General features: G+C 42.9%; 1 protein-coding gene across 3 annotated transcripts in view; it reads left to right on the top strand.

The window, feature by feature from the left end:
* LOC124069232 (microtubule cross-linking factor 1) overlaps nucleotides 1–24,447 on the top strand; it is a 71,620-nt gene that overhangs the window by 45,369 nt on the left and 1,804 nt on the right. The window contains exons 9-17 of one of the 3 annotated variants that reach the window (XM_046408156.1): nucleotides 637–738; nucleotides 984–1,208; nucleotides 3,591–3,761; nucleotides 7,193–7,360; nucleotides 10,764–11,036; nucleotides 13,118–13,477; nucleotides 14,645–14,721; nucleotides 15,214–16,786; nucleotides 24,170–24,196. In XM_046408156.1, the coding sequence (XP_046264112.1) occupies nucleotides 637–738; nucleotides 984–1,208; nucleotides 3,591–3,761; nucleotides 7,193–7,360; nucleotides 10,764–11,036; nucleotides 13,118–13,477; nucleotides 14,645–14,721; nucleotides 15,214–16,786; nucleotides 24,170–24,196 (2,976 nt within the window). Of the gene's footprint in view, nucleotides 1–636; nucleotides 739–983; nucleotides 1,209–3,590; nucleotides 3,762–7,192; nucleotides 7,361–10,763; nucleotides 11,037–13,117; nucleotides 13,478–14,644; nucleotides 14,722–15,213; nucleotides 16,787–16,991; nucleotides 17,017–24,169; nucleotides 24,197–24,447 lie in introns of all 3 variants that reach the window. The other 2 variants (XM_046408158.1, XM_046408157.1) reach the window with 2 other exon arrangements.

Here is a 24,447-nt window from a genome sequence, read left to right on the forward strand (position 1 = left end):
GTATGAGCACGAAGGTGAAAAAGGCCGTGAGACAGTTTCTTTGTGAGGAGCAGTGACTCCCTGCAGGACATTTTTAAAGGTGTTGGTTGGCAGATTTTCTTTTACCACTGAACAGCGTCAGGCTAGCTGTTCCACTTTGTTTCCAGTCATTATATTATGCTAAACTAACCAGCTGCGGACTTCAGCTTCATAGTTAGCGGGCAGGTGTGAGAATAGCATCAATCCTCTCATCTGTCAGCCAGAAAGTGAATCAGACTATTTCCCAAGACAGACTATTGCTTTAAGACTGATATGCTTTCAGCTGAGGTTTGATCCAAAAGCTTTGATGTCGTTAGATGAAGAAATATGCAATCAAGCTCAAAATGTGCAGCATTAAATTAGAATATTATTTCCTGAACCGTTGCAGAAGAGAAGCTATAACGGGTTTCTATTTGTGTGGACAGTCAGATCTCGTTTGAGGCTTTTCAGCCCTGCTTGGTGAATTTGTTTTTTGCATTGGAACAAATACACTCAGGTGTAATCATCTCATACACAAACCCTTGTGATTTTGTTTTACGATCAAATATGGCTTTACAGAGACGTCATTTGTCCAAAGTGTTGGTAAAGTAACTGTGTGCTGTGCTGTTGTGGGTTCAGCTCCGGGACACGCCTGCTTCTGACATCCAGTTTCGTCTGGATCATGAACGAAGGCTAAGAGCGGCGACCGAGGAGCGGGAGGCTGTCGTTTCTCTGCCTCAGGTACAATAATGCAGCACGACGCCATGTTTGAGCACATTTTAGATTATGAGCATAGCAGGAGAACATTTAAGTGCCACCTGTGGAGAGGTCAGAAAGGTTATGCCTTCCAGGCTTAATATCCGACTGTGTCGCAGATTTATGCAATTCCAACGTGAAAAAAATATGATGGCATCTGCTATTGACTAAATATCACATACTTACTTGCCAGTGTAAACGATTTGAGAGTTTTGACTTCCCTCCTACAGCAGGAAGATGAACGCTTGCGGCTGGAGGCCCAGCGTGGAGGTCTGGAGCTGCAGGGACTTCAGAGTCATGAGGTGCCCTGGACTCAGGAGAGAGCCATGCTACAACAAGAGGTCCGTCTCTTCAGGCGCAACACCATCGTCTTCTACATGAAGCTCAGGTGGATCCTAATGCACTGGAGGCTTGGCAGCAAGGATAACTCCAGAGAGGAGACTGTGCACCCAGAGGTGAGTCAGGCAGTAGATGTAGATGGTACCGTCCTGTTCTTCATTCAAAACCACACTACTAAAGCATATCCAGTTGTGGTTTGAGTCAGCTAATGCTAACAAACAAGAGGCTCATCATGAATCACTTTTGGTCCTGTACCACTTCGATATTCTGGTTAATTATTGTAGTTGATCGAGCGAATTGTTTTGTTGCTCAGCTTGCTGATTCAACGGCAGATGCTTCACTTTTTCTTGTTGTCTTTTCTGGGCTCCTGGTTGAGTAAACTCAGAATCTGCGGGTTTCACATTTTGCTGGTTTTGTTTTGCTTTTTGTGGATTGTTCACGTGATGAGCATTCGTATGCTCAGCACTTCCCAGGAGATCACAGAGCACTTTGGCCAGGCTTTTCCCCTGAATTTACTGTTGATGGAGATTACGTTTCTGTAATTGCTGCCTTTTTCTCAGCTGTGCTCGGGTTCACTGCTCTCAGTGTCCATGCAGCTTCTCCTGTTTGTACTCAGCAAGCTACATTATATGAACAAAAGTACTGGGCCACCTGACCATGACACCAGCAGGGACTTTAATGACGTCTCATTGTAAATGCACAGACAGCTTTGCAGCTCTAACAGCTTCCACTCTTCTGTGAAGGCTTTCCACAACATGTTGGAGTGTTTCTGTGGGAATTTGTGCCCATTCATGCAGTAGAGCATTTGTGAGGTCACACACTGATGTTGGACCAAAAGGCCTGGCTCACAATCTCCGTTCCAGTTCATCCCAAAGGTGTTGGATGGGGTTGAGGTCAGGACTCTGTGTGGGCCAGTCAAGTTCTTCCACACCAAACTCATCCAACCATGTCTTTATGGAGCTTTGCTTTGTGCACTGGGGCACAGTCATGCTGGAATAGAAAAGGGCCTTCAACAAACTGTTGCCACAAAGTTGGAAGCACAGCATTGTCCAAAATGTCTTGGTATGCTGAAGCATTAAGATTTCCCTTCACTGGAAGCGAGAGGCCGAGTCCAACTCCTGAAAAACAGCCCCATCCCACCCCTCTGCTTTGTTGTGTAATACTTATTTAGTCATCAGTTAATTCATGCAGTATTGTGTCATGAAACCTAATTTGTGCTACAGATGGTGCAGCAGTGAGGAGCCCACGTGTACCTTGCTGGATGTTTACCACACGTTCGTGACTTGACATTGAATCCCAACAGAACATTTTCACAAGTCGGGTTTAGTTTTGAAGTTACAGTTTCAAAGAGCCTCTCAGCTTTATAAGCCAGGATGAAACAGTTTCAGTGTCTTACGGACTCACAGACGTTGTTGCTGGTTCATGATTAGTCTGCAAACATTCAGGGTCGTCCCTCTGTGTGACAGCAGCTTCTGAAGATGTTTTAAAATTTTCCTGCGCTCTCATAAGTCTACAAAGAGGAAATCCGAAATCATACAAACACACGCTAACAAAAGGGGATTTCCACCAAGAACAAGACAAAGTTCATTAATTTAACCTTTATTTATGTGTTCACTCCCGTTTGCATTTAGCTCTTTGTGCACATCCAGTTATTACTTGACTCACGCAAATGCAAAGAAAAGGATACAATAGTGATGATAATAATAATCTTCTAACCAACATTAACTAAAATTTGAACACAAAATAAATAAAATCGGCTGAAGAATTCAAGTGATTAATTCCAGCAGGGTTTTGCTTTGGGACCCTCCAGAATTAGACGCTCCTCAGATCTTGGAAATCAGCGAGTTTGCCTACACTTTAGATGAGATTCAAGACACACTGGCCGTTTTCCTAGCAGGACTTCATAAATCTAATGAGTGCATATATCTTCTAACTGACACAGAGGACCATCCCTGCAAATCACAGTGAGCCCTGAAGCTAAAGCCATCGGCTGGTGTGTTTCTTAGGTGATATAAAACTTTTTCAGCGCATATCAGCAAACTCTTGGTAATATGAAGGCCATTTTAAGTGTGTTGCTGTTCAGTCCTTCAGGTTCAGTGGTTTCACTCTGCTACTCCCATAATTCCTTGCTCTACAGACCTTTGCCTCCATGTCAGATATGTTTGGATTACCAGTATCTCTTTATAGACAAATAATGAGCAACGTGCCAGCGTCTTACAGAGAGCAAAGTGTCGGTTTGCAACGAGACTTAACCTGCAGGTTCATTTATTCCAAAGGGATGGAAACTGAATGCATGCATGGCTGTAACTGACCACAGTTATAAATGAATATCAGTGTGGCAGGTGTGATGGTAAAAGACTGAATATTTCTCTGCCATCTACCCATTGCATGCTGGGAGAGGCTCAATGACTGTGAGCCTAAAGCAGGGCGTGTTGGAACACAGAAACAAGCGCATGAATTAAAACGCAGGCTTTTCATGGCTGTATCATCTGTTCCAGTTTGAGAAGTTGGAGGGCATCCCAGAGCTGGGAGTGGTAGTGGAGCAGACGGAGGGGGAGTCAGTTCGAGACGACAGACTGTGTTTATCACAAACCCCAGGGGACGTCCCCGAGCCCGGGCCCGTCATCCCTCTGCCATCACCTGAACGCCACCTGCAGCACCAGCGACAGGTACTCGCACGTTTACAGATCTTAACTGACTGGCGAAGAAAACACTGCAGCTCCAGCGCCTTCTCTGTCCGCTTTGTTTGGGGCATCCAGAAATATGTGTTTTTTGATATTAACTGATTTCACATCAGTAAAGTTCATCAGTCATGTTGTGATGTGGAAGACGTCAAGCAGACGAAGTCGAAAATAACAAACACAGCAAAGATTAGAAGATCAATATCTTATCTAAACCTGCACAACGCTTTCCACCAGAAAATCCACTGGTTATTGTGCTTACACGTGTCAAACACATTTTGTTTAATTGTGCTTTGATGCATTCTTTGTTTTATATGCAGATCTGAATTATAACTACAGCGGTAATTTTCTGAATTAGTGGAGTCATAGTCGATCCTTCTTGCTGTGAATGCTGCCTTTGCACATGCATAATTTCTTGGCTGCCAGTTCTTAGATGAATTGTTTTCTAAGTTTTATATGTGGCACAGCTACAAGGAGGTCCTCAGACTTGAATGCCTGATAGTTTTCCCTCAAAACTTCACACAAATCTATCATTATATTTAAATCATTTTTCAAAATCTGGTCAGTCCAGTACCCCAGAAGATGTGGGCTGTAGCCTTCGTCAGCATGTGCGTTAGTCCTTACCAGAATATTTGTCCCTCTTCACTTCCTGGAAGGAAGAGTCCCTGATGTGACTGAATTAGAAAACTCCAGTGATGGGGATGGAGTCTCAGGTGTATTCATGTTGCTTTGACATGCAGGTCTTCAAAGAAAAAGCAAAAAACTTCGGAATAAATCAAAGATTTCATATTAATTTCTCCTCTAAAAGCAGTGTCATGGTAGCTGACAACATTCAGGCTTCATTGTCATTTCACAATACGGGATTTCACACGTTAATGCACCGCATCAAACACATCAAATAAAGCAAATTGTATTGACAAGATACTGTGAACTTAAATATATAAATATGCACATAATGGACAGTATCACCATGTGATGATGGACAGAGCAGGAACTTATATCTTATCCAGTAAACTGTTGTGATGAGAGATTGGACATTTATCATAGCATTCTGTATTTGTGTTCAGATAAATGTTTGGCAGCCGTTCATTAGAGCAGTTTGGCATGTTGTGCAAATGAGAATTTTGGCCTAGATAACTGGTTAGAGGCAGTAATTATTTTGAGTTCACTCAGTTTTAGGCCTATTGTTCAGCAGAAACGCAGACTTTGAGTTACATGCACAGGGGACAAAAGGAACCGTGTGTTTCAGCTTCAGAGATGTTTCAGGGCATTTTTTTACCCAGAAAACATCATGTGTTGAGATCTGCTTTCAGTACGCCTGTCAACCGCTTTGCCTCCCTGTTGAAGTAAAGAAAGCACATAAGCATTTTGGTGTTGGATGCATTATTGAGCAGCCCTAAGTGCTCTACTTTGTCCTGTGTTTTGATTTTTCCACAACACCATAAAAATGGTTTGTACAGTGATCTGACTTTGTTGCTTTTTGTCTGTGAACAGTTTTCCAGCCTTAACAAGCGTGCCCAGCAGACTATATTAAGCTTTGTGCATGAGAGCAGAAATGTGGGCTTGCTTTATTAAGCATTTGCACACATGGCTACTACAGCAGAGCAGAGGGCAAGCACAGATGAGAATTTCTGCAGCCAGAGTGACATAATAGCATTTTAAGCCGCTAAGAGGTCATTGAAAGTCTCCAGTGAAGACTTGGACATAATTTAGGCAGTTTGGCAGTTTGGCAGCTTGGTCAGCGTAAAATCCTGATTCTTTGCCCTCTGGTAATGTCTGATACGGCTAAAGAGCTTCAGTACATATAAATACTGTAAATACTGTAAATGAGATGCTGAGACTTTCTACCACAGTGTTTGGGATCCTTCGTCATGTTTAGTGTGAGGAGCTCTTCTCAGTACATTAGAATATATTACATTAGTTATTCATAATAATCACAGCATCTTTCCAAACCTCCTGGATGCTGACTGCATGACTTCAGTAGTCGCAGTGGGTGAATTTCCCCAAGGGGGAAAAATGAAGAATAGCTTAAAACCTCTATGTGTAATGTTGATTTGATTATTAGATCTTCTGATGGCATTAGTTTTTGTCCGTGTGTTGCTTTTAGCCCAGTCATCAGGTCAAAATGTGGAAACTTAAAATTCTGCCTGTTTAACTTAAAGGCACCCAGTGGACCTTTTGACCACCAGTCGCGCTAATGAGTTAGGTTATTGTTTGATAAGTATCTTTAATAAAACACCAACAGAAGAAGGCTGCTAGCTGGTCTCGGTGGTCCAAGTGGATCAGGCTCGTACCATAATGTAAATTAGTTCAGTTCTTTCTCTCTTCATTGTCACAGAAAGACCAAATGCCTTTGCTACTGCTAGCAAACGTAAGAGGAAACAACGATTTCCAAAAATCTGCTTTGTGCATTATACATGAAGAAGGAATTCAACATCTTTGCTAGGCTACACACAGGAGTATTTTTTAATTCCACAGGATACCTTTAGCTTAAAAAACAAGCAAATTCCCTTGTAAGCTAGCTAGCTCCCAAGCTACAGACTCATAGTAAACTGCTAGCCGCCAGCCCTGCTAATTTTCTTTACAAGGGAGATTTTTTTGCCTTTCTTCAAATATATTTTCATCATTTTGTTTTTTAATGTGTGTATTTATATAGACAACATTTGAAGAATAAGAATAATAAAGTCTGTTGTGGTTGTATTCGCCCTTATACTGTGTTGAAGTGCGCTGTGCTTTCAGCACCTGAGCTGATACTGTGTAGTGATACCTCGAGGTGATGTTTTACTCACAGACTCCTTTGTGCTTCACTGCTTCCTGCCAAGACGTGGGGACTCTCTACAGAGAGACCACCAGAGGAAAACAGCTCTCCACACGCCTCTCTGAGCAGACACTTCAGGAATAACTCGCTGTTCTCTTCACTGTGTCAAAGTCATTGCTCATATAGCCTGAAACCAATACAAACTCAAATGCAGATCTTAAATGTGACTGTCTGAACTTCTTTTGGTGCCCAGCATCACAGTTGGACAGGTTTTTGTTTCAGCTCTAATTACTGCACTAGTCATGGATTTTATTTAATTACAATCGATCAGTTTGTAGGATATTTAAGAGCTTGTATTCACACTCATCCATGTGTACACATTTTATTTTGTTAATGGAGTCATGCAAGGATAGATGACGAAAGGCAGGGATTTAAGAAAAGACGACAAGGAGAAGCAGGATAGAGAAGTTCAAGTCAAATTGATTTATAAAGCTCTTATAAATCAAGTTTGTCCCATGGCACTTTAAACAAACGGCACAGGCCAAGATAAAGACCAGAGATATCAAGATAAGGAAAGAACTTCCTGAGCTTGTTCACATGGGTCTGAGTGTGGATTAACCTTTCTTGTTTTTATATTTTTGTCTGACGTCCCTCCATGCAGTTTGGGGAGAACCGGCAAGTGCTGCAGGCCCTGCGGATGCTGCTGGAGGAGTTTCGGGAGGAGCTGCAGGAGGAGGAGACGCGGCGATGCCAACTGCAGCAGTCCTACGCCAATGACAAAGCCGCCTGGGAGGTCAAGTGGGCAGAGATGAAGTGCCAGGTCGCCCAGGTACAGATGGCATCTCAGCATCCACCTTAAAGGGGCAGGACCCAATCTGGTGTAGAAAACTAGTGGTGCATTCAGCGAGACGACAGTAAACATGTTGCCTTCCCCACGGATGAAATCCCATTCATAGCACACCGGTAACAAGTCCAAAAGAACAGATCTTTTTTATTTTTGGCCTTTCATTTCAGCCAGTCAGTGCAGCAACGAAATGAATAGTAGACCAGATTTGTGTCTTAATCCATATGACAAATGACAAACAAATGGACAAAATTTATCTTATAATCCCCTCTCAGCAATTAAATTAAAAGAGGAAGGACAGCTTCCAGTTAGACAAAAAAATAAAGATGAATCACTTGCTTGGCACTATGTAGTTCTGTCGTTGAACAAACTAATTAATTCAGCACTGTGCCTAAGTATTTGATATGCCTCTAAGCATTTCTTACTGAACTCAAAACAGCTGTTAAATCGCTCTCTTATAGGGGCGTAAATACTTTGTAGATTAGGAACGTCTTCATCTCAGCTGATAGAAGTCCATGACAGCTGATACCCTTCGTTTTTTACAGATGCTGCGGATTTTTGTGTCAGTATCAAAAATATTTGAATTTGAAATTACAGTAAAGACCTCCAAGGTTTTTCTTCTCAGGAAGCAGCATTCACAGCATTGCGGGGCACTGAAACTTATCCCTGACACCCTGGAAAATAAAATGGCTACTGGTTTCACACGAAAAAGACACCGTTAAAAAAAAGGTTTAAAGGCTCATCAGATGGCAGAAAGCTACAAAGCAGTTTATGATGTTATACAACAGAAATATGTAGGAATATATGCTACTATACGATAATCAGTTTTATCACTGTAGGCCTGACTATTGCCGTCCTGCACAGGGCTGTAGTCCTGCGCCGTCGCAGACTTGACATGAAGGCCGTGAACACATCACAGCACGTGCGACTGAAGTCCACAAAGGTCCAGTCCCCAAGTCCAGAGGGTGGACATTTGGGTTCAGAAGGACACGTAGAAGAAGACATGCAGCATGTCGTTGTCGGGCTCATGACATCGAACACCTGAGGAGATCCACATCATGTGGACTTTCAGAGCCAAACGCGCCGTGTGGACATTTTTCACAGTTTCAGAGGAGGAAAACACGACTGCAATTCGCAATACGTGTTCCACAAGGATTCTGAGAGGAGGAAATGAGGTTTTTTCGCGCAGCGTCTTTATATTTAATTGTCATTGCGGGTAGAAGCTGTTTCTTGGTAGCTGTGGTTGTTATTATGTTGGCTGTGCTTCGTACATCTGATGGTAAACGCACCGTATCCTGACACCTACTGCCCAGCACATGCTATGGGCTGCAGTTTCACGGTAGATGAAAAGATCAAGTTTGCAGTGAGAGGAAATGAACTCTTGGGCGAGATGCCACCAGAGCGGCACTGAGGGATATTGAATCCATGTTGTTCTGTGGTACAGACAGGCATCGCGGTTGGAGCCTCATTGACTGCTGTGCCTGATTTAAATGCCAGATTTATTTTACATTTGAGAGGCGGATCACGATCAGGACAGGTGTGTTTTTTAAAAAAAAGAAAAATCAATCAATCATACAATCAATTTGAGGACACTGAACATGCTGTTTCTCGACCACCGTGCTTGGAGATAAAATGTGAAACCAGACATCAGAGTGTTTTCTCAGCTTTATCTGATGAACTACCGCATTGGGGAACCAATTAAGGAGTTCGAGTTATGGGGGGGGTCTTTTTAACTCTTGTGCTCTTAATTTGAAAAGCTATTGCAGAGTTCAAATCCTTCGGCAGAGCAGAGGTCACTCAGGGCCTGAACAAGAACTAATTTGCTTATAGTTTCCTCTAATAACAACAGGCTGAATTCTGTTCTCGCTCCACTGTACTTCGTCCTGATTAAGACTTCAGAAATATGCCCCTGAAAGATTATTACACAGCCCAGCAGAGCAGAGCAGAACTGGAAACTACCCTCACCTGTGTATTTATATGTGGATATGAGTAGTGATTATTTTTTACTGTTGCCAGATATGAACATCGCCGCTCAGACTGGCTCGTGTTTCATTCTCTCGTTGGGGCCTTGACAGAGTGTGAAGCCTCCTAAATAACTGTCTATATTTATAATGTCTAACATCTTGGGTCATGGAAATTCAGTCAGCAGCTATTACTGTACATTATCCTCTCCAGTGTGTAATCAGACACTTTCAAAACCCAACATAAAAGTCATACAAGACAAACATTTGTGAATGGGAGTTATGTAAGGTGATGTTTGAAGACAGCCTTGACTTGCTCTTCACACAGCTCCAGTACTACAGACTCTGGTTTCTACCATTATGTCGCGGGATCAAAGCCCGTGTGAAGATTACAAACCTCTGTTCTGCCCGGAAAAGAGAAGCTTCCAGAGAGGCTTCACTCTGTCGCTCTGCAGCTTTGAAGATTTCTGCAGTACATGCGAATCCTCGGTTAACCCCCCCACCCCCAACCCAGTGAGTGGTTTGAAATAGAAATTTGGCAGAGCAGCCTCTGCTCAGGTCTGAACTGTGTGTCCCTGTCAGCTACAAACCACGTACTGATAAACTGTGATACACTATATAGACAAACGCATTAGGACACCTGATCATTACACCATCAGGGACTTTAACATTGACACTGAATTCTGAACACACAGACAGCTTTGCAGCTCTAACAGCTTCCACTCTTCTGTGAAGGCTTTCCACAACATGTTGGAGTGTTTCTGTGGGAATTTGTGCCCATTCATGCAGTAGAGCATTTGTGAGGTCACACACTGATGTTGGACCAAAAGGCCTGGCTCACAATCTCCGTTCCAGTTCATCCCAAAGGTGTTGGATGGGGTTGAGGTCAGGACTCTGTGTGGGCCAGTCAAGTTCTTCCACACCAAACTCCAACCATGTCTTTATGGAGCTTTGCTTTGTGCACTGGGGCACAGTCATGCTGGAATAGAAAAGGGCCTTCAACAAACTGTTGCCACAAAGTTGGGAGCACAGCATTGTCCAAAATGTCTTGGTGTGCTGAAGCACTAAGATTTCCCTTCACTGGAAGTGAAAATGCCTGAAAAACAGCCCCATAAAGAGACATGTGTCTGGATACTTTTGTCTATATAGTGTACATATACCTTTCATGACTGATAAACACCACAGAGGTGTGTGTTTTTGGAGGTTTGTTGCAGCATAACTAAGTACACAGTCTTTCATATTTGGACTAAAAAGTGTGTTGCAGTTTGGTTGAAATGACCCTTTATGTTTTATTAGACATACACTGTTTGTTTTTTGCCTTCATTAGTTCGTTCTATATGCTGTACAACTTAATAGTGATCTAGCTACCATCTAGCTAGCTAACCACTAATCGACCCCCCATTGCCTTGTCTTTGCTTTTTGACCAGCTGGAAGAGGAGGCACAAGGCAAGGTGCGAGGCCAGGCACAGGGAGGCGAAGGGGGACCAGCTGTAGACTCCGACTGGGCCCTGAATCTGGAGCGTGAGGAGCACCGGCGTCTGCTGGCCGAGAGCCACAGCACCTCCCTGGACCTCCGCTGGAAGCTGCAGCACGGAGAGAAGAGGTGGGGCCGCGAGAGGGCCGAACTGCTCGAGCGCTTCGACCGGGAGCGGCAGGAGTGGGACAGCAGCATGAGGGAGCTCCACCGCAAGATGGAGCGGGTGAGACGGGGGGAGGAGACGGAGGGAGACAGAGGGGAAGGATTGACGGGTCGTGCAGGGCTGAGAGGAGGGAAAAATGCAGGTCAAGTCAGACTCGTACGCCACGTGCTTTTATTAGTCAACAGTGACAAAACGATCAGAGTACTTTTGGTTGCTGTCCTGGAAACCTTTGACTGCATCAGATGATCTTCTGATCATTCTGATTCAGTTTTCTTGAAGTTGTGAAGATTCCAATTTCAGTTTTTCTGAGCATTTACAAGAACTTCTTGGCCATGGTTGCCCAAAAGAGAAAACAGTCATACCACAAGGTTGATTTAGTTGCTTTTGCTGGAGCTTTTGATTGATGCCAACATGGTCAATGAGTCCTTAACATTAATCATGAACTTATGTCTGATTAACAGTCTGAAACCCAAAGATCTTCACATTCGAGAAGCCAAAACAATTTTGGGGCTTTTCTTCTTGGTAGATTTTGCAGCAGATTGTTAATTATCAAATTACTTTCCTGACAACTGACTTATAGAGTAATCATTTCAACCCCGGGTTTGCAGCTTTTCTGTGTTTAATTTAATTGGAAATCTATATCTTTTAGAATGTGAGTGAGAAAAAACAACCAATTTAAAGACATTCATTTTGAATTATTTTCACATTTTATTTAGCATGTAATAGTTTAGAACACCACTTTCAAATGAACTTTATAGTCCCAAGTAGAAAAACGAGACATATCTGAAGCCTCTCCTCATTATGCAACGTATGTGTGTGTTTTTTTGTGCTCGAGTAGATGTGAGAAGCAGTGACAAAAGCACCCAAGGCAATTAAAAGACTGAGGATTACTAAATAATTGATGTCCTTTGTGAGACAAACTGCGGCTTCTCACCTCTTTTGTGTGTGATATTCAGGCCGGGAGGTCCAAACAAGCACTCGTTAATATGAGATGAGGGTGAGAGTGTTAACATACAAAGCAGGGACTGGAATAATAATAACAACACCTCACTTTTACCAGCTCAAACAGAAAAAAAAGAAAACCCAAAAGCTGATGATGCACCTCTGAAATGAGGCACAGAGCAGGATGCAGAGATGCATTATTCAGCTATGTGGCAGCGAACAGAGAAGCGCAGGTCGCCAACTGAACTGCTCAGAGCGCGTGAATGATGTTCTTGTTGTCCTCTAACCCTGAGCCCGAGGCGCAGCTTTCAGGTGGGTTACTCAGCGGAGGGATACGGCAAAACACAGATGACCGAAACCTTCTGCGAATGTGAGGGGCCATACATGCAAGTGTTATAGTTAAGGTGAACCCGCACCAAAAAACCAGGCAATGTGCCTTTGCTGCAGATGTACAGTATGATTACCAGTGTGCTGATGAGTGACATTAAAAGTCTGTGTTTATTAAAATGTGTTTATTAAAGAAAAAAACATCATGCTTTAATGTTATCTCTTAAATATGTTCTCAACTGATTATAGTATCAAACATAAATGAAACATTTTTTGATTTCTTGGCTTATTTAAGTGTAAAAATTGTGTATTTAATGGGCAAAAACTAAACAAAAAGAAACTCGGCATGTAAACGTACTCTTTAATTTGTAATTAACCAGAAATGTTGCAGGTACTCAAACAAAGAGTTTTTAAATGCAATCGTAAATATGAAGCTACAGCCAACAGCTGATTTGCTTAGCACAAAAACCGGAAGCAGGCAAAGGTGTTACCTTTGGACAGACCGAGGCTGGCTGTTCCCCTCTTTATGCTAAGCTTAGCTAAACAAAAACAGATGACACAAAGTATGTCTCAAGAACTGAATTAAACAAAATATAACCGTAAAAGTTTCAATATACATGTAAAACACCACATCCAGGTTCAAGCTAACGTGGTATCACAAAGACTAGCTAAGAGGTGTCTAAAAACCATCAGATCATCATTATCGATCTTAAATCATCAAATTACAGATTAGTACACTTTCAGACCTTTTTCCTGAAGCTTCAGGAGAGTTTCAGGTTAAGGAACTTTTACTGAATTCAAATCCATAGTTTCTAAAAATTTAATTAAAATTGGCCTGATCACCTCGTGCGTGTGTGTCATTCTTTGTGCAGATGCAGAGAGAGCTGAACGGCCGGCGAGGCGAAGGCATAGACGTCAAAGATGGCAGCTCAGGGTACAGAGGTGTGTTTTCCCCTCAGGACAGTCCCTGCAACGCCCCCCGGTCGCCCCGGTCCCCCCGGTCACCGCGCTCCCCACGCTCCCCGTGTACGTCCACCCCTATCCCCGCCCCCCCCACACGCTCCCACTCTGACTCGGAGGCCATGCTGGAGGAGCAGGGGGCTGCGATGAGGCTGAAAGGCCCAGCGGAGAACCTGTTCCTGGACGCGCTGTCATTGGATCCCCTATGTGGCCTGGAGGTCCCACCGCCCTCCAGACTGGAGAGTGAGAAGAGGTTCCCCTGCATGAAGGAGGTAACATGTTCACCAGTCATGTCAGTGTTGTGCTTAAACATGTGGAACCAGTTTGCAGCGTGGTCCTTCACAAATAGGTTTGTCGCAGATCTTTGACCAGCAACACGAAAATGTGCGTGTGATGAAGATAAGATCGTGATTTAAATTTGAGCTGAACATTCAGCTTAGAGCAGCGCCGTACTAAAGTGCTGCCTCAGAGAGCTGCAAGCAAGTCGTCAGTATCTTAGCTTCCTTAAGAAAACATGTGAAATCAGCTTTTCAGGTTGAGAATTTGTTGCTTTTCTTTGTCATAAGTAAAAGTACACTTAGAGTCTTTAGGTTTTGGATTGATTTGATGGTGGTTTTTCACTGTTGAGACTGATTAATCTAGAAAAAATATTGGTTAATTACTTGTCAGCTGTTGACAATCTGATTGCTTTCTGCCCGAGTTCAAAGCACACGGTAAAATAATGGAACAAAAAAAGCGTAAAAGAAATCAGAGGCTAAATAATAGAAACATACTGTGTTTCTAACCCCAGTCTGTCTTATGAAAGCTGTGTTTGAAGTGTGCAGGACACTGAACTTGCAGTGTGTTAGCTTCTGTTCTTCCATCTCGTCCGTAATAAGCTGTGCCAACAAAGTTTGTTCAGATGTTTTATAATCAAACAGTTCAACAGTATTTTGTGCTCAGACGTCTTCCGAGTAGAAATTAATCTAAATACAAATCCTCACTTAAAATACACCCTTTGGAACAGACTGCTTTCATTTCATCGCTAATTGTCTATATGTGTAGTTTGTAGTATAACTGGTTATTTTCTTCTCATTTGATTTTCATTACACTTTATTGCGCACGCTGTACCAAAGTACATTGAAATAAGTAAGAAACTTGAATTTTAGTTTAAAAGTACATTTATTAGAAACTATTAACATCCATAACAAGCAAGAAGTTATTTCAAAACGTATATTACAATCTGAGGCACATAAAAATGAGACTCTAAAATTAATTAACATCCAAAAGAAAATATATGTTTAGTATTTTGTATGTAAGCTAGTTGCCTCTGTGATCTGTGTTTCTAAAATCCAACTACGACCACCATTTTTATTTTTTCCAAAAGCGTCTGTCTATAAATCATGTTCTACTGGATTGTTTTCCACATGATTTTCATTCTTGTGCCTGCTGTGTTTCAGGCTCTGAATGAGATTTCGGAGAGAGAAGGTGATCCTGAGTACCGCGAGGAGGAGATGAGCGGTGGGAGTCTGCTCAGGTAACAAAGCTTCGACTTCAAACAGACTTTTCACAATCAAATTATTCTTGAAAAAGTGACGCATCTTCATAGATGTCAGCAGGGAATTCATCACCAAGAACTGGTCTAGCGGGTTGCACATTATTCAGCCTCCTGCTGCTCATACATACACATCAATCCCTCTGGAGATGGGCTGTTGATTCTATTAACTGATTCTATTAACACGACGTGACAGTGAGTTTCCCCCCGTGGTGACTTTTCTTTAAAAGCTTCCCTTATGGTGAGGAAGTGATCCAGTTCACCATGCTGTTAAATTATTCAGACAGTTTTAAAACATTTAAAGACATTAAGTTGCTTTTCCAAAAAAAACACACACACATATTAAGGAGTTTTTGCCTGCAGCAGGAATATTAAGGAGATGAGATAATGACTGGGTTGGGTTGTTTGTTTCCAAAGTCCCAGTTCAAGTTAGTGGTAATGAACTCCGTGTGTGTGTCTGTGTGTCCTGTCCAGGGCCAAGTCAGTGTGCTCCATGAGTGACTTCCAGCGGTTAATGGACAGCTCGCCGTTCCTCCCCATCAAGACTCACCACGGTGATCAGGGCCAAGATGACGTCACCCCGCCTCTGTCCCCAGACGACCTCAAGTACATTGAGGAGTTTAACAATAAGGGCTGGGACTTCCCATCATCCACCTCTGGCCCCACCCGGGAAGTGTGGGCAGACAAAACCTCAGAGGCCCGAGGAGGGGAGCCCGTTCTAGATCCATTCCAGCCAGCCTCCTGGTTCCTCACCACCAGCGCCACCTTGACCACCAGCACCCTGAGCAGCCCTGAGCACTGCCACAAGTCCCCGCTGAGGGGCAACGGAGCAGGGGCAGCAGGGGTGGGAGTGGAACACTGTGGGGTTCACATCCTCCATAGCCCCTCCAGACCTGGGGCAGCTGACCGTCCTACTGCCCAAGACCCAGACTTCCTGTACACTAAAGGGACCAAAAGCAGGGGTGGTGGTGAGGCTGGGGTGGGAGCCAGTGGGCCAGATGAAGTGTTCAGCAGTGGGAGGTGGTCATGTGGGCTTCTGGAAGGTGGAGGATTGAGGACTTCACCTAACCAGTCTCCTATCTGCCCCACAGTGGGCTACACTTCCTCTCTGGAGCTTCAGCTCTCCAGAAACATGAGTGATGACATGAAGGAGGTGGCAATCTCTGTGAGGAACGCCATACGCTCTCCTCCAGGGCCCGTCGTGCGGGACACTGCTTGCCAGACCAACGGGTTCATCACGCGAGGCACTCAGACCACCCAGACCATCAGTGTGGGTCTACAAACAGACCTGCTGAGGAACCTGACCAGCAGCCCCCACCGCTGCCTCACCCCAAAAGGTGGCGGCACGCCTATTTCCTCTCCATCTCGCAGCATGAGGAAGGTGCAGTACTCTCCTGTCGTCCAGAGCAAGTTTGAACGACCCTGCTGCTCGCCAAAGTACGGCTCACCCAAACTTCAGCGCAAACTGTCCACATCCAACAAGGCTGATCTACCCAACACCAGCCGTGCTCCCACGCCCACCACGCCACAGAAGGGCAACAATGAGTCGGCGTGGGCCCGCTCCACCACCACTCGCGACAGCCCCGTACATACCACCATCAACGACGGCCTCTCCAGCCTCTTCAACATCATCGACCACTCCCCAGTGGCCTACGAGTCCATGCAGAAGTTCAACAAGTCCCCCAGTCGCTCTCGCCCCACGCCTCCCTCCACCACCGAGCCCAGCCCGGTTCAAGGGGTTCACACCACGGACCCCAGGAACGCACAGGAGTGCTTGCGGACTGCTCGTGGGCGCTCGCCCAGCCCCGTCCAGCTGATAGTGGAGACGCAGGGGGATAAAAACTCAGAGGTGGTGAGCATTCGGCAGGACCTGTCAGCCCCGCCGGGCTACACGCTGGCTGAAAATGCAGCCCGCATCCTTAATAAGAAGCTGCAGGAGCAGAGCTTTAGAGAGGAGAGGAGGCTGCAGGCTGGAGGACAGAGCAGCCACAGCAGAGACAGCAGCAGGCAGGCCGACTCAGACAGAGGACAGTCAGGATGTATGGAGGTAAATATACAGACGCACTGGATTCATCGCTTCATCATTCATTTAATCTGGGGCCCATGTTTTATGACACAGTGATATTTATGACTTTGCCTTGGATGTTCCTTGTAATGCTTGAAGACAAACTTTAAAGCATCTGTGGTTAATCAGAGAAAAAGCTAATCAACTACGTGATAATATTACTAAACTGTTAATGCTTTTTTCTCAGATCGAAAGCACTGACTGATGCAATGGTAATGTCAAAATATTTGACCCCCTTCAATAATACTGAGCTTTCCTTCACTGCTGTATGTAGATGCTCTTTAAGGTTTCTTCTACTTCTGTACTGTCTTCTTCACTGTAGTGATTTTCTTGTAGTGTGGCTTTTATTTCTTTGCTTTAACTTTCACTGAGGCCCGAACAAAACCTGATTTATGTGTCAGATAATTGGGAAAGTGAAATTAATGATCTCATGGTAATGATCCAAGTGGGATCATACTTACAAAGTTACATAATTAATCATTATCAGCGCTCTCCAATTACATATTCGAGCAGAACTTTAAGTGATCTGATTTCCCTGTGCCAAAATAAAGCAGAAAAGTGCAAATTTTTCATAATGAAATTGGCATTCTGACACATCAGTCAGGCCCTTTTCGCCACCCATTCAACTGACCTGTGGCAAAAATAAATGACAGACAAAAAAAAACAACAACAAACATCTTTCTGCTCATGTTTAGATGATGTGATAAAGAGAAAAATGCATTCAGTTTACTGAATGTGCTGGCTCTCTATAAAAAGATTGAAAGTTCCAAAAAGTGGGTCACGCAGTATTAAAGCTGCACATTAAAACAATGAACTGAACACAAACTGTATATTTGAGACCCTAACATGAACAGTAAGCACCATAATCCCACATATGGTGATCAGAAGGTCTACTAACATCAAGGTTTCACCAGCTGCTGTTCACTGATCTGCAGAACAGACAGTAAGATTAGAGTCTGATTATGTGATTTTATGGATGATAGCAGAGCATGTGCTTGTCTCCATGACTTCTGTGGATGACGGTCACAGCTTGAACAGAGCAAAATAATGGATTGTGACGGTACTTAAGCACACAACATGTCATTGTAATACAGACCTGGATATGGATCATGTATGGCTGTTTGTGTGTGTGTGGGTTTCAACTGGATACACACAGAGATGTGGAGGGAAAAGAAAAAGATGACATCAATAATATTGTTACACAATATTATAATAGTTTCGTCTTTTGTTTAAAAAAAGTAACTTTTTTTTTTAACCAGCAAATATTGGTCATTTTTTTCATCAGAAATTGTTGGAGTAATTGATCATTTATCAAAAATGTTGGCAACCAATTTTCTGTCAATATAATCAAAGATCCCCATTCACACATTTCAGATTTCTGCTGAATGTTTTCTGATACACCAGATTATCTAGAAATCAAATTCAGACTTGAGAATTTCTGCTTTTAGCTAACCCAGGGTATTCAGGCTGCATTGATTGCTTTAATCATACAATTGAACATCTACAAAACAGTGAAAAACTACATAAAAATCTTGTGGAGCCCGTGATGGCAATCAACACATGACAAATTTGCTTAACTAATGACAAATTATATCAGAATCATTTAATCTTCCCTTCATCGCCTGATGGACAAAGTCTTAGCAACAGTGACTGAAGTACCTATAAAATCAGTGTACTTCATCTCTTTGAGGGGAAAAAATTCCAGTGTGACCATGAAGCAGTCCTGCTCATTGATATGCAGTGCGTTAGCTACAGTTTGCTTCGTCAGTAGAAACAGTGTTGGACAGAGTCTCCCTGTAGATAAAACTTTACCGCCTGGCATCAAGGTCATCTCCAACACTGTCAGACTGGCCTGTGTGTATCTACATCAAGGTCAGCGTTCCAGTTCCCCCTGTGTTTCTTCCAGGTCTGTGAATGGGTGGGTGGCTGGGTAGGTTTACTGCTCTCGGTTGTGGTCTGCAAGCTGAAATCAGCCACCTTATTTCTCCTGATCAAACTCTCTGCCTTTGATGTATGCCAGACTTTTTTTCCTCTTTTTCCCAATTTTACCTGATTAACATTTCCCGCTCTTCTTCCCCCCCTCCCCCCTCCTCCTCCTCCTCCCCCTCCTCTCTCCTTCCCTCTGGGCTTTATCTCTCCGTCCTCCTCCCTGTTCGCTGTGCTCTGATCCAGAACCACACTGTCATACTAACAACTCCTTGGGGACTCTAACTCTACTTGTCTCCGTGATGTAAGTTCCTCTTCCTCCTCCTCTTCCTCTACGACCTTTGGTGGTGGGTTGACCAGCCACACGGACCTCTCACCTCACGCCCTGCAGACCTCCCCCCTCCTCACCCTCTTCATTAATGCATGCTTCACAGGACAGCAGAGTGACAGTGTGTGAAGCCATCGGAGTGTCAAAAGTTGTGCGACGGCCATCCATGTGTTTCTTCGTGTTAATGCACGCATGCTCAGTTTCTTTGGTAAAGATCATCTGTTTTTTTTTAAAGGACCATATTGGTGTTTTTGCATGTTTTACTCCATTGACCACAAATCACATCTACGGCGTTCCAATAAGATACATTAATATATTATTAGATTTAAATTTTCCACCCGCACTGTTTGAAAATCAACTTTAAGAGACTAGCATGTGATAGATAATCTATTACAGCAAACATTTATGAAGCTCTCAGCTGTGACTAAAGCTACTCTATGTAACTTCTAAATGGATTCTGGAGAAAGACAATTGATTGACACTGTGAGTTGGACCTGGACTTGAACAAACTCAAAGTGTTGGTATTTGATGATGAGGAAATGGAGCTCATCAATCAGTTATGTTTCTCTAGAATCACTTTAAAAATTACTCTGCTAAAAGTGTGGAAAATGCAGAAGGCCCTTTCTTGAAACAGTATTTGGTTTGTCCATTCTGGGCTACTGTAGAAACACGGCGGACTTTGCAGATGAGGACCTGCTCCCTCTATGGATAAAAAGTCTCATTCTAAGATGAAAACACAAAAGTTCTTAGTTTCAGGTGTGTATACACTAATGAAAAGATAATAATGAATTATATTCCTTTTCTGCTCCTAAATCCTACACATGGACCTTTGACTAATTCACTTTTCAATGCTATGCTGGGAAATTCTACAGTGAAGTTAAAATAGCAGAGATCATTTTGACATCTGCCAACATTAGCTTAACTGACTACTAGCTAATGTAGGCTGCGGACAAAAGTCAAAGCTACTCCTTTAAAGACAACCCTGGAAGACAGTGCTAAATAAACACTGATATGTTTCTTGTTTGTCTCCAGTGCGTGATGTAAGCTAAATCCTGGGCAGTGACTTTTGATTGGAAATCATTTTACAACAGTAGGGACTGAATCTCACCAAACAACACTACGGACTTATAAAAATGCTACAGTTGACTTTATTTCAGACACAGTTATCATCCATGTGTGAAAATAATTCCTATTAAACATGTTTTAGTGAGTTACCCTTAACCTTGCCCAGAAAAGGAAAGTTGCATGCAAATTTAAAACATCTGGACAAAAGTGAGGTAGCATTAGCATTAGCCTTGTCTCCAGTTGTGAAACACTGACTTCGGCTTGCTTAGATTAGATAAGCTAATACTCGGCGTAATTAAATTACTGTGGTTAGACAGTTGATCAAAAAACAAAGGTAACAGTAGCTATCGAATGTAACCTGACATGTAAATGTTTATCACTAGCTAACGTAGGCCCATAACCTTGACTAGAAGACTAATTCTTCGAGACAAACAATAAACAAACATCTGACATCAAAAATCTGACTTACTTGTGAAAAGAACTTCAGTATGATTTGTGCTCTACAGTAGGGCATTATGCAATGGCAGTAAATTACTTTGATGGAAACCATTGGTTACTTGTCATAACCCCAGATTCTATGAGTATAGGCAGAGCCCTCTAAGAGCTGTTGCTATTTAGTTCCGTCCTTTTTTTTTCCAGGACTGTGCATGCACATGGGGGATAAACCCAATAGCAACAGCTTTTAGAGGGCAAAGAATAGACGATATGGAACCGAAACATTAACTGTAATAGAGTATGCATCTAAAGCAGTTTTCAAGTTTTAGTAAGTTGATTGTCATGCAGACAAGAAATAAAACCAGTTTGGCAGTAATACAAACTATATTTGATCCTGCAAAAACTGCCAGTATGGTCCTTTAAAGCAAACTCAGTACATGAGACTCAAAGAGTCATCAGACTGTATCTTGATTACTGATCATATCAAATTTTGGTGAACTTTGCACCAAAATGTGAACCAGTGAACAGAAAAAAAAGACGAGTCTTTTGGATGTTTCACACAATCCTCAATGCGGGTTCTTTATTGCCTTTTGGGACCTGCTTTATCAGGATTATTCTAACACTGTGTTTCTACCAGGTCCTCCTCTTTGTGTCACCATGTGTGCGACTGGATGGACTGTGATGTTTCTTTGTGATGTTTTACTTTGTTCAGCCTTTTGTCCATACAGTGTTTTCTTTCTTCTTCCCTCTTACAGTTCCCCTCACCATTTCCTGTCACACTAACAAGTCCTTCAAAGACTAACTGAGGAAGACAGCTGCTAGCACTCACCACTTTTTACTCTGTTACCTGTCGGGGTTGTGTTTGATGCCTGGTGGATATTAACTGGTTACTCTGGTCCGTGTTGCATGCTCAAAGGAAAAATCCACCATTACTCTTGCAAGCTTTTCTTCAACCTTTCTTACCTAGTAAGCATATTCCTAGATTGCTCAAAATGCCTCTGAAAAACTAAATATGCACGAAAAATGTCAAAACTTTTTTGCATTTAGATGTGCGAGGTGGCTGCAGCAAAGCTTGGAAGAACCTTTGAGATCTGAGAGTCGGCTGATAAGAAGCCTTGTATTAATTTGTTGACATTGATAGACAAATGATGACAAGATAATAAGTATATCTCTTAGTCAGCAAATTAATGGAATAGAATAAAATATCTTTCTTGAGAACTTCTAAATTTTGCACAATGTAAGTATTACTGAACAGGTTTATTGTCAGTGAGACCACAGCAGAGAAAGCAACAGCGGGTATCAGTTTCATTCAATTCTCTTTAAAAATTTATGTCTTTGTGGGTGACATGCGTACAGCCTGCTGCCTTCACTTCACATCCTGGTACACCGTCCAGATTGAAGCATTAATTTCTGAAGATGCACACAACCAAAAGCTCTGATAGAACACAGGCACAATAAACAAAACACACTGAAATGTGTGTTTAAAAGTAAAGTATGTTAGTGGTGTTAGGGAAAGATATGACCGTTTTGGCCTGTTATATGATGAATTTCTTCCTGTTTTTACTGGCTCGTTGTTTTCGCCTCACCAAACTTGACATTTAAGAGTGATTTTCATTTACTTTATTTGTCAGGGTAACTGCAGAAAAAAGAACTTTAAGTTTTCATCTGTTTTCATAACACAACTTAACTCCTATTTTGATCCTGATGTTTTAGAAATCTTGTTGTCTACGTTTGTATCCAAGGTGACGAAAAACCTAAACGGGTCCACAAATGCTGTCAGGTCGCCTGTTTTAACAGCTTCAAAGAGTTTTAAGGTGGATTTCTCCTTCTGAGGCTGAAGCATCTACTGTAACGTCCAGGTTGATGTGAAGTTGTTCACATGTTGCTGTCTTCTGTAGCCACTCCTGTACACAGACTTCCTGTACACATTACTGATGCATGATCTGTGGCGCTGTGCGATCTGGTGTATTAGCACCACATAGGGAATCTTGTATTAACCCACAAGCCACCCATTAAACAACCACTTGTCTGTATTTCCGGTGTGTACAGTATCCATCTCTTGGATTCATAAACAAATTACTTATCAGTTGAGACGCCGCCCTTCCATCTCTGTGACTTGTTTTCCTGCCTGGTGTAACAGATCACTTTCCGATGGATCCATCTTTTCATCCATATGACTTTTGTTTCCCCCCTTCAGTTCATCCTATCCCACACCACTGCAGCCTCGGTGCTGCGTTATTTTTAGCAGAACTAGATTGTTACTTTACGGGTTCAATGTCTCACCATCCTTCAGCCGGAATCTAACGCCTGGAGATGAGCTATTTATAAATCAGGCCAGTGGTGTGACTTCCCGGCGTGATCGTTCACCCAATCACACCCTGACATCATTCTGACGAGGGAAAGAAACTCACCCACGGACACGTTTCTCTCTTCTCATTGTCCTCTTTTCCCTCAACTTTTCCTTTTCATGCAGGGGACAGATGCATAAAAGTAATTTCAACACCGTTAATCTGTGTGTGTGTGTGTGTGTGTGCCACAGCAGAAATATGCAAACACAGTCTTAACCAGATTTATAAACCCTTGTTTGCATTATGCTGTGTTAAACATCTTGGCAGTGTGACGTTAAGCCTGCGTGCAGTACACATAAATGGATGTGAAGACAATACGTCCATGTTTGGACATAACCCAGGACAGTTCTGTCCTTCATCTGATCTCAGTGGTGTCCTTCAACAGCGCCGAAGCAGGTTGTGTGTCTTTACACACAAGTTACACACCAAGTGTTGATTCAGCTGTATGGTCATTTTTGAGGCTTTAGTTGGTGCTCGTGTTTCATTCCAGAGAATTTTATTGTGAAAAGGCCGCTTCCTTCATATCCCTCCAGTGCAGCATGGATGATAGATGAAACATGGGTGAAAACATTCTTTTTCACGTCATTGCACCATTTGAGATGGTTGTATGAATGCGTATTTGGTTATGTGAGGGTTAGAAGCGACGTGCAACAACAATAAAACATTGTGTCTGTTAAAGAGTGGGGTTTGCTCACCTGAGGCGTCCATGTTTATCTGGTTTCCAGGAACTTCTGCATTATTAACCGTCAAGTCGGATGAACATCAGCACTTTGTGAAAGGTCTGAGTAATCACAACTTTCATGAAGTGAAATAAAGCACAAGGGATGAACTTGTAGCCCACCAATATTCTCCTGTTGTAGCATTAATTTCACTCCACTCTTACACAAGTTGAGCAAATAACAACACGCATTTCTTTTAGTGCTGTGTTTTTATTTGTGTTCCACAAGGTTGTGATCTGTTGAATGTGGGTTTTTTTTCCCCTTCTTCTTCTTCTTTTTCAATGATCTTCATTTTGTTCTGCCCCTGATTTTGGAGCAGATGATCAATCAGTGTTAGTGAAAACAGGTTTTCATCATTCAGTGAGTGACTGAGCCCCTTGGAGGTGTCGAGAGATGGATGACACTGTTCAGTGGTGATTGATGTTTCATTCAAGTTCGGGACGGTTTGTGTGTTTCTGTCGGTAAATATCATCATGAGCAGTAACCAGGCAACCCTTAATGACTGTTTTGTTTGTGTATTATTTGCACGCCTGCACCTGCTTAGCTGACCGCATGCTTACCTGAGCAGATGGTAAGTTCCACTTCGGTGAGGCTGAGAAGTTAAAAATGTCCAGTCGTTGTCGGGCTGTGGACTTCATTTTCATTTCGTTTTACTTCAGCTTTTTTGTTTTAGTTTCATCGTTCATCAACCCTTCATATCAGCTCTCAGCACGTCTACATGCATTTAAAGCCATCTCTCATTCTTTTGTCCCTCATTCACGTATGTGAGCAACAACCAGGCACTGCAGCCTCGAAAGCTACCATGACGTATTGATTTGAAGG

The sequence above is a fragment of the Scatophagus argus genome, chromosome 13, assembly GCF_020382885.2.
Source record: "Scatophagus argus isolate fScaArg1 chromosome 13, fScaArg1.pri, whole genome shotgun sequence".
NCBI lineage: Eukaryota > Metazoa > Chordata > Actinopteri > Scatophagidae > Scatophagus > Scatophagus argus.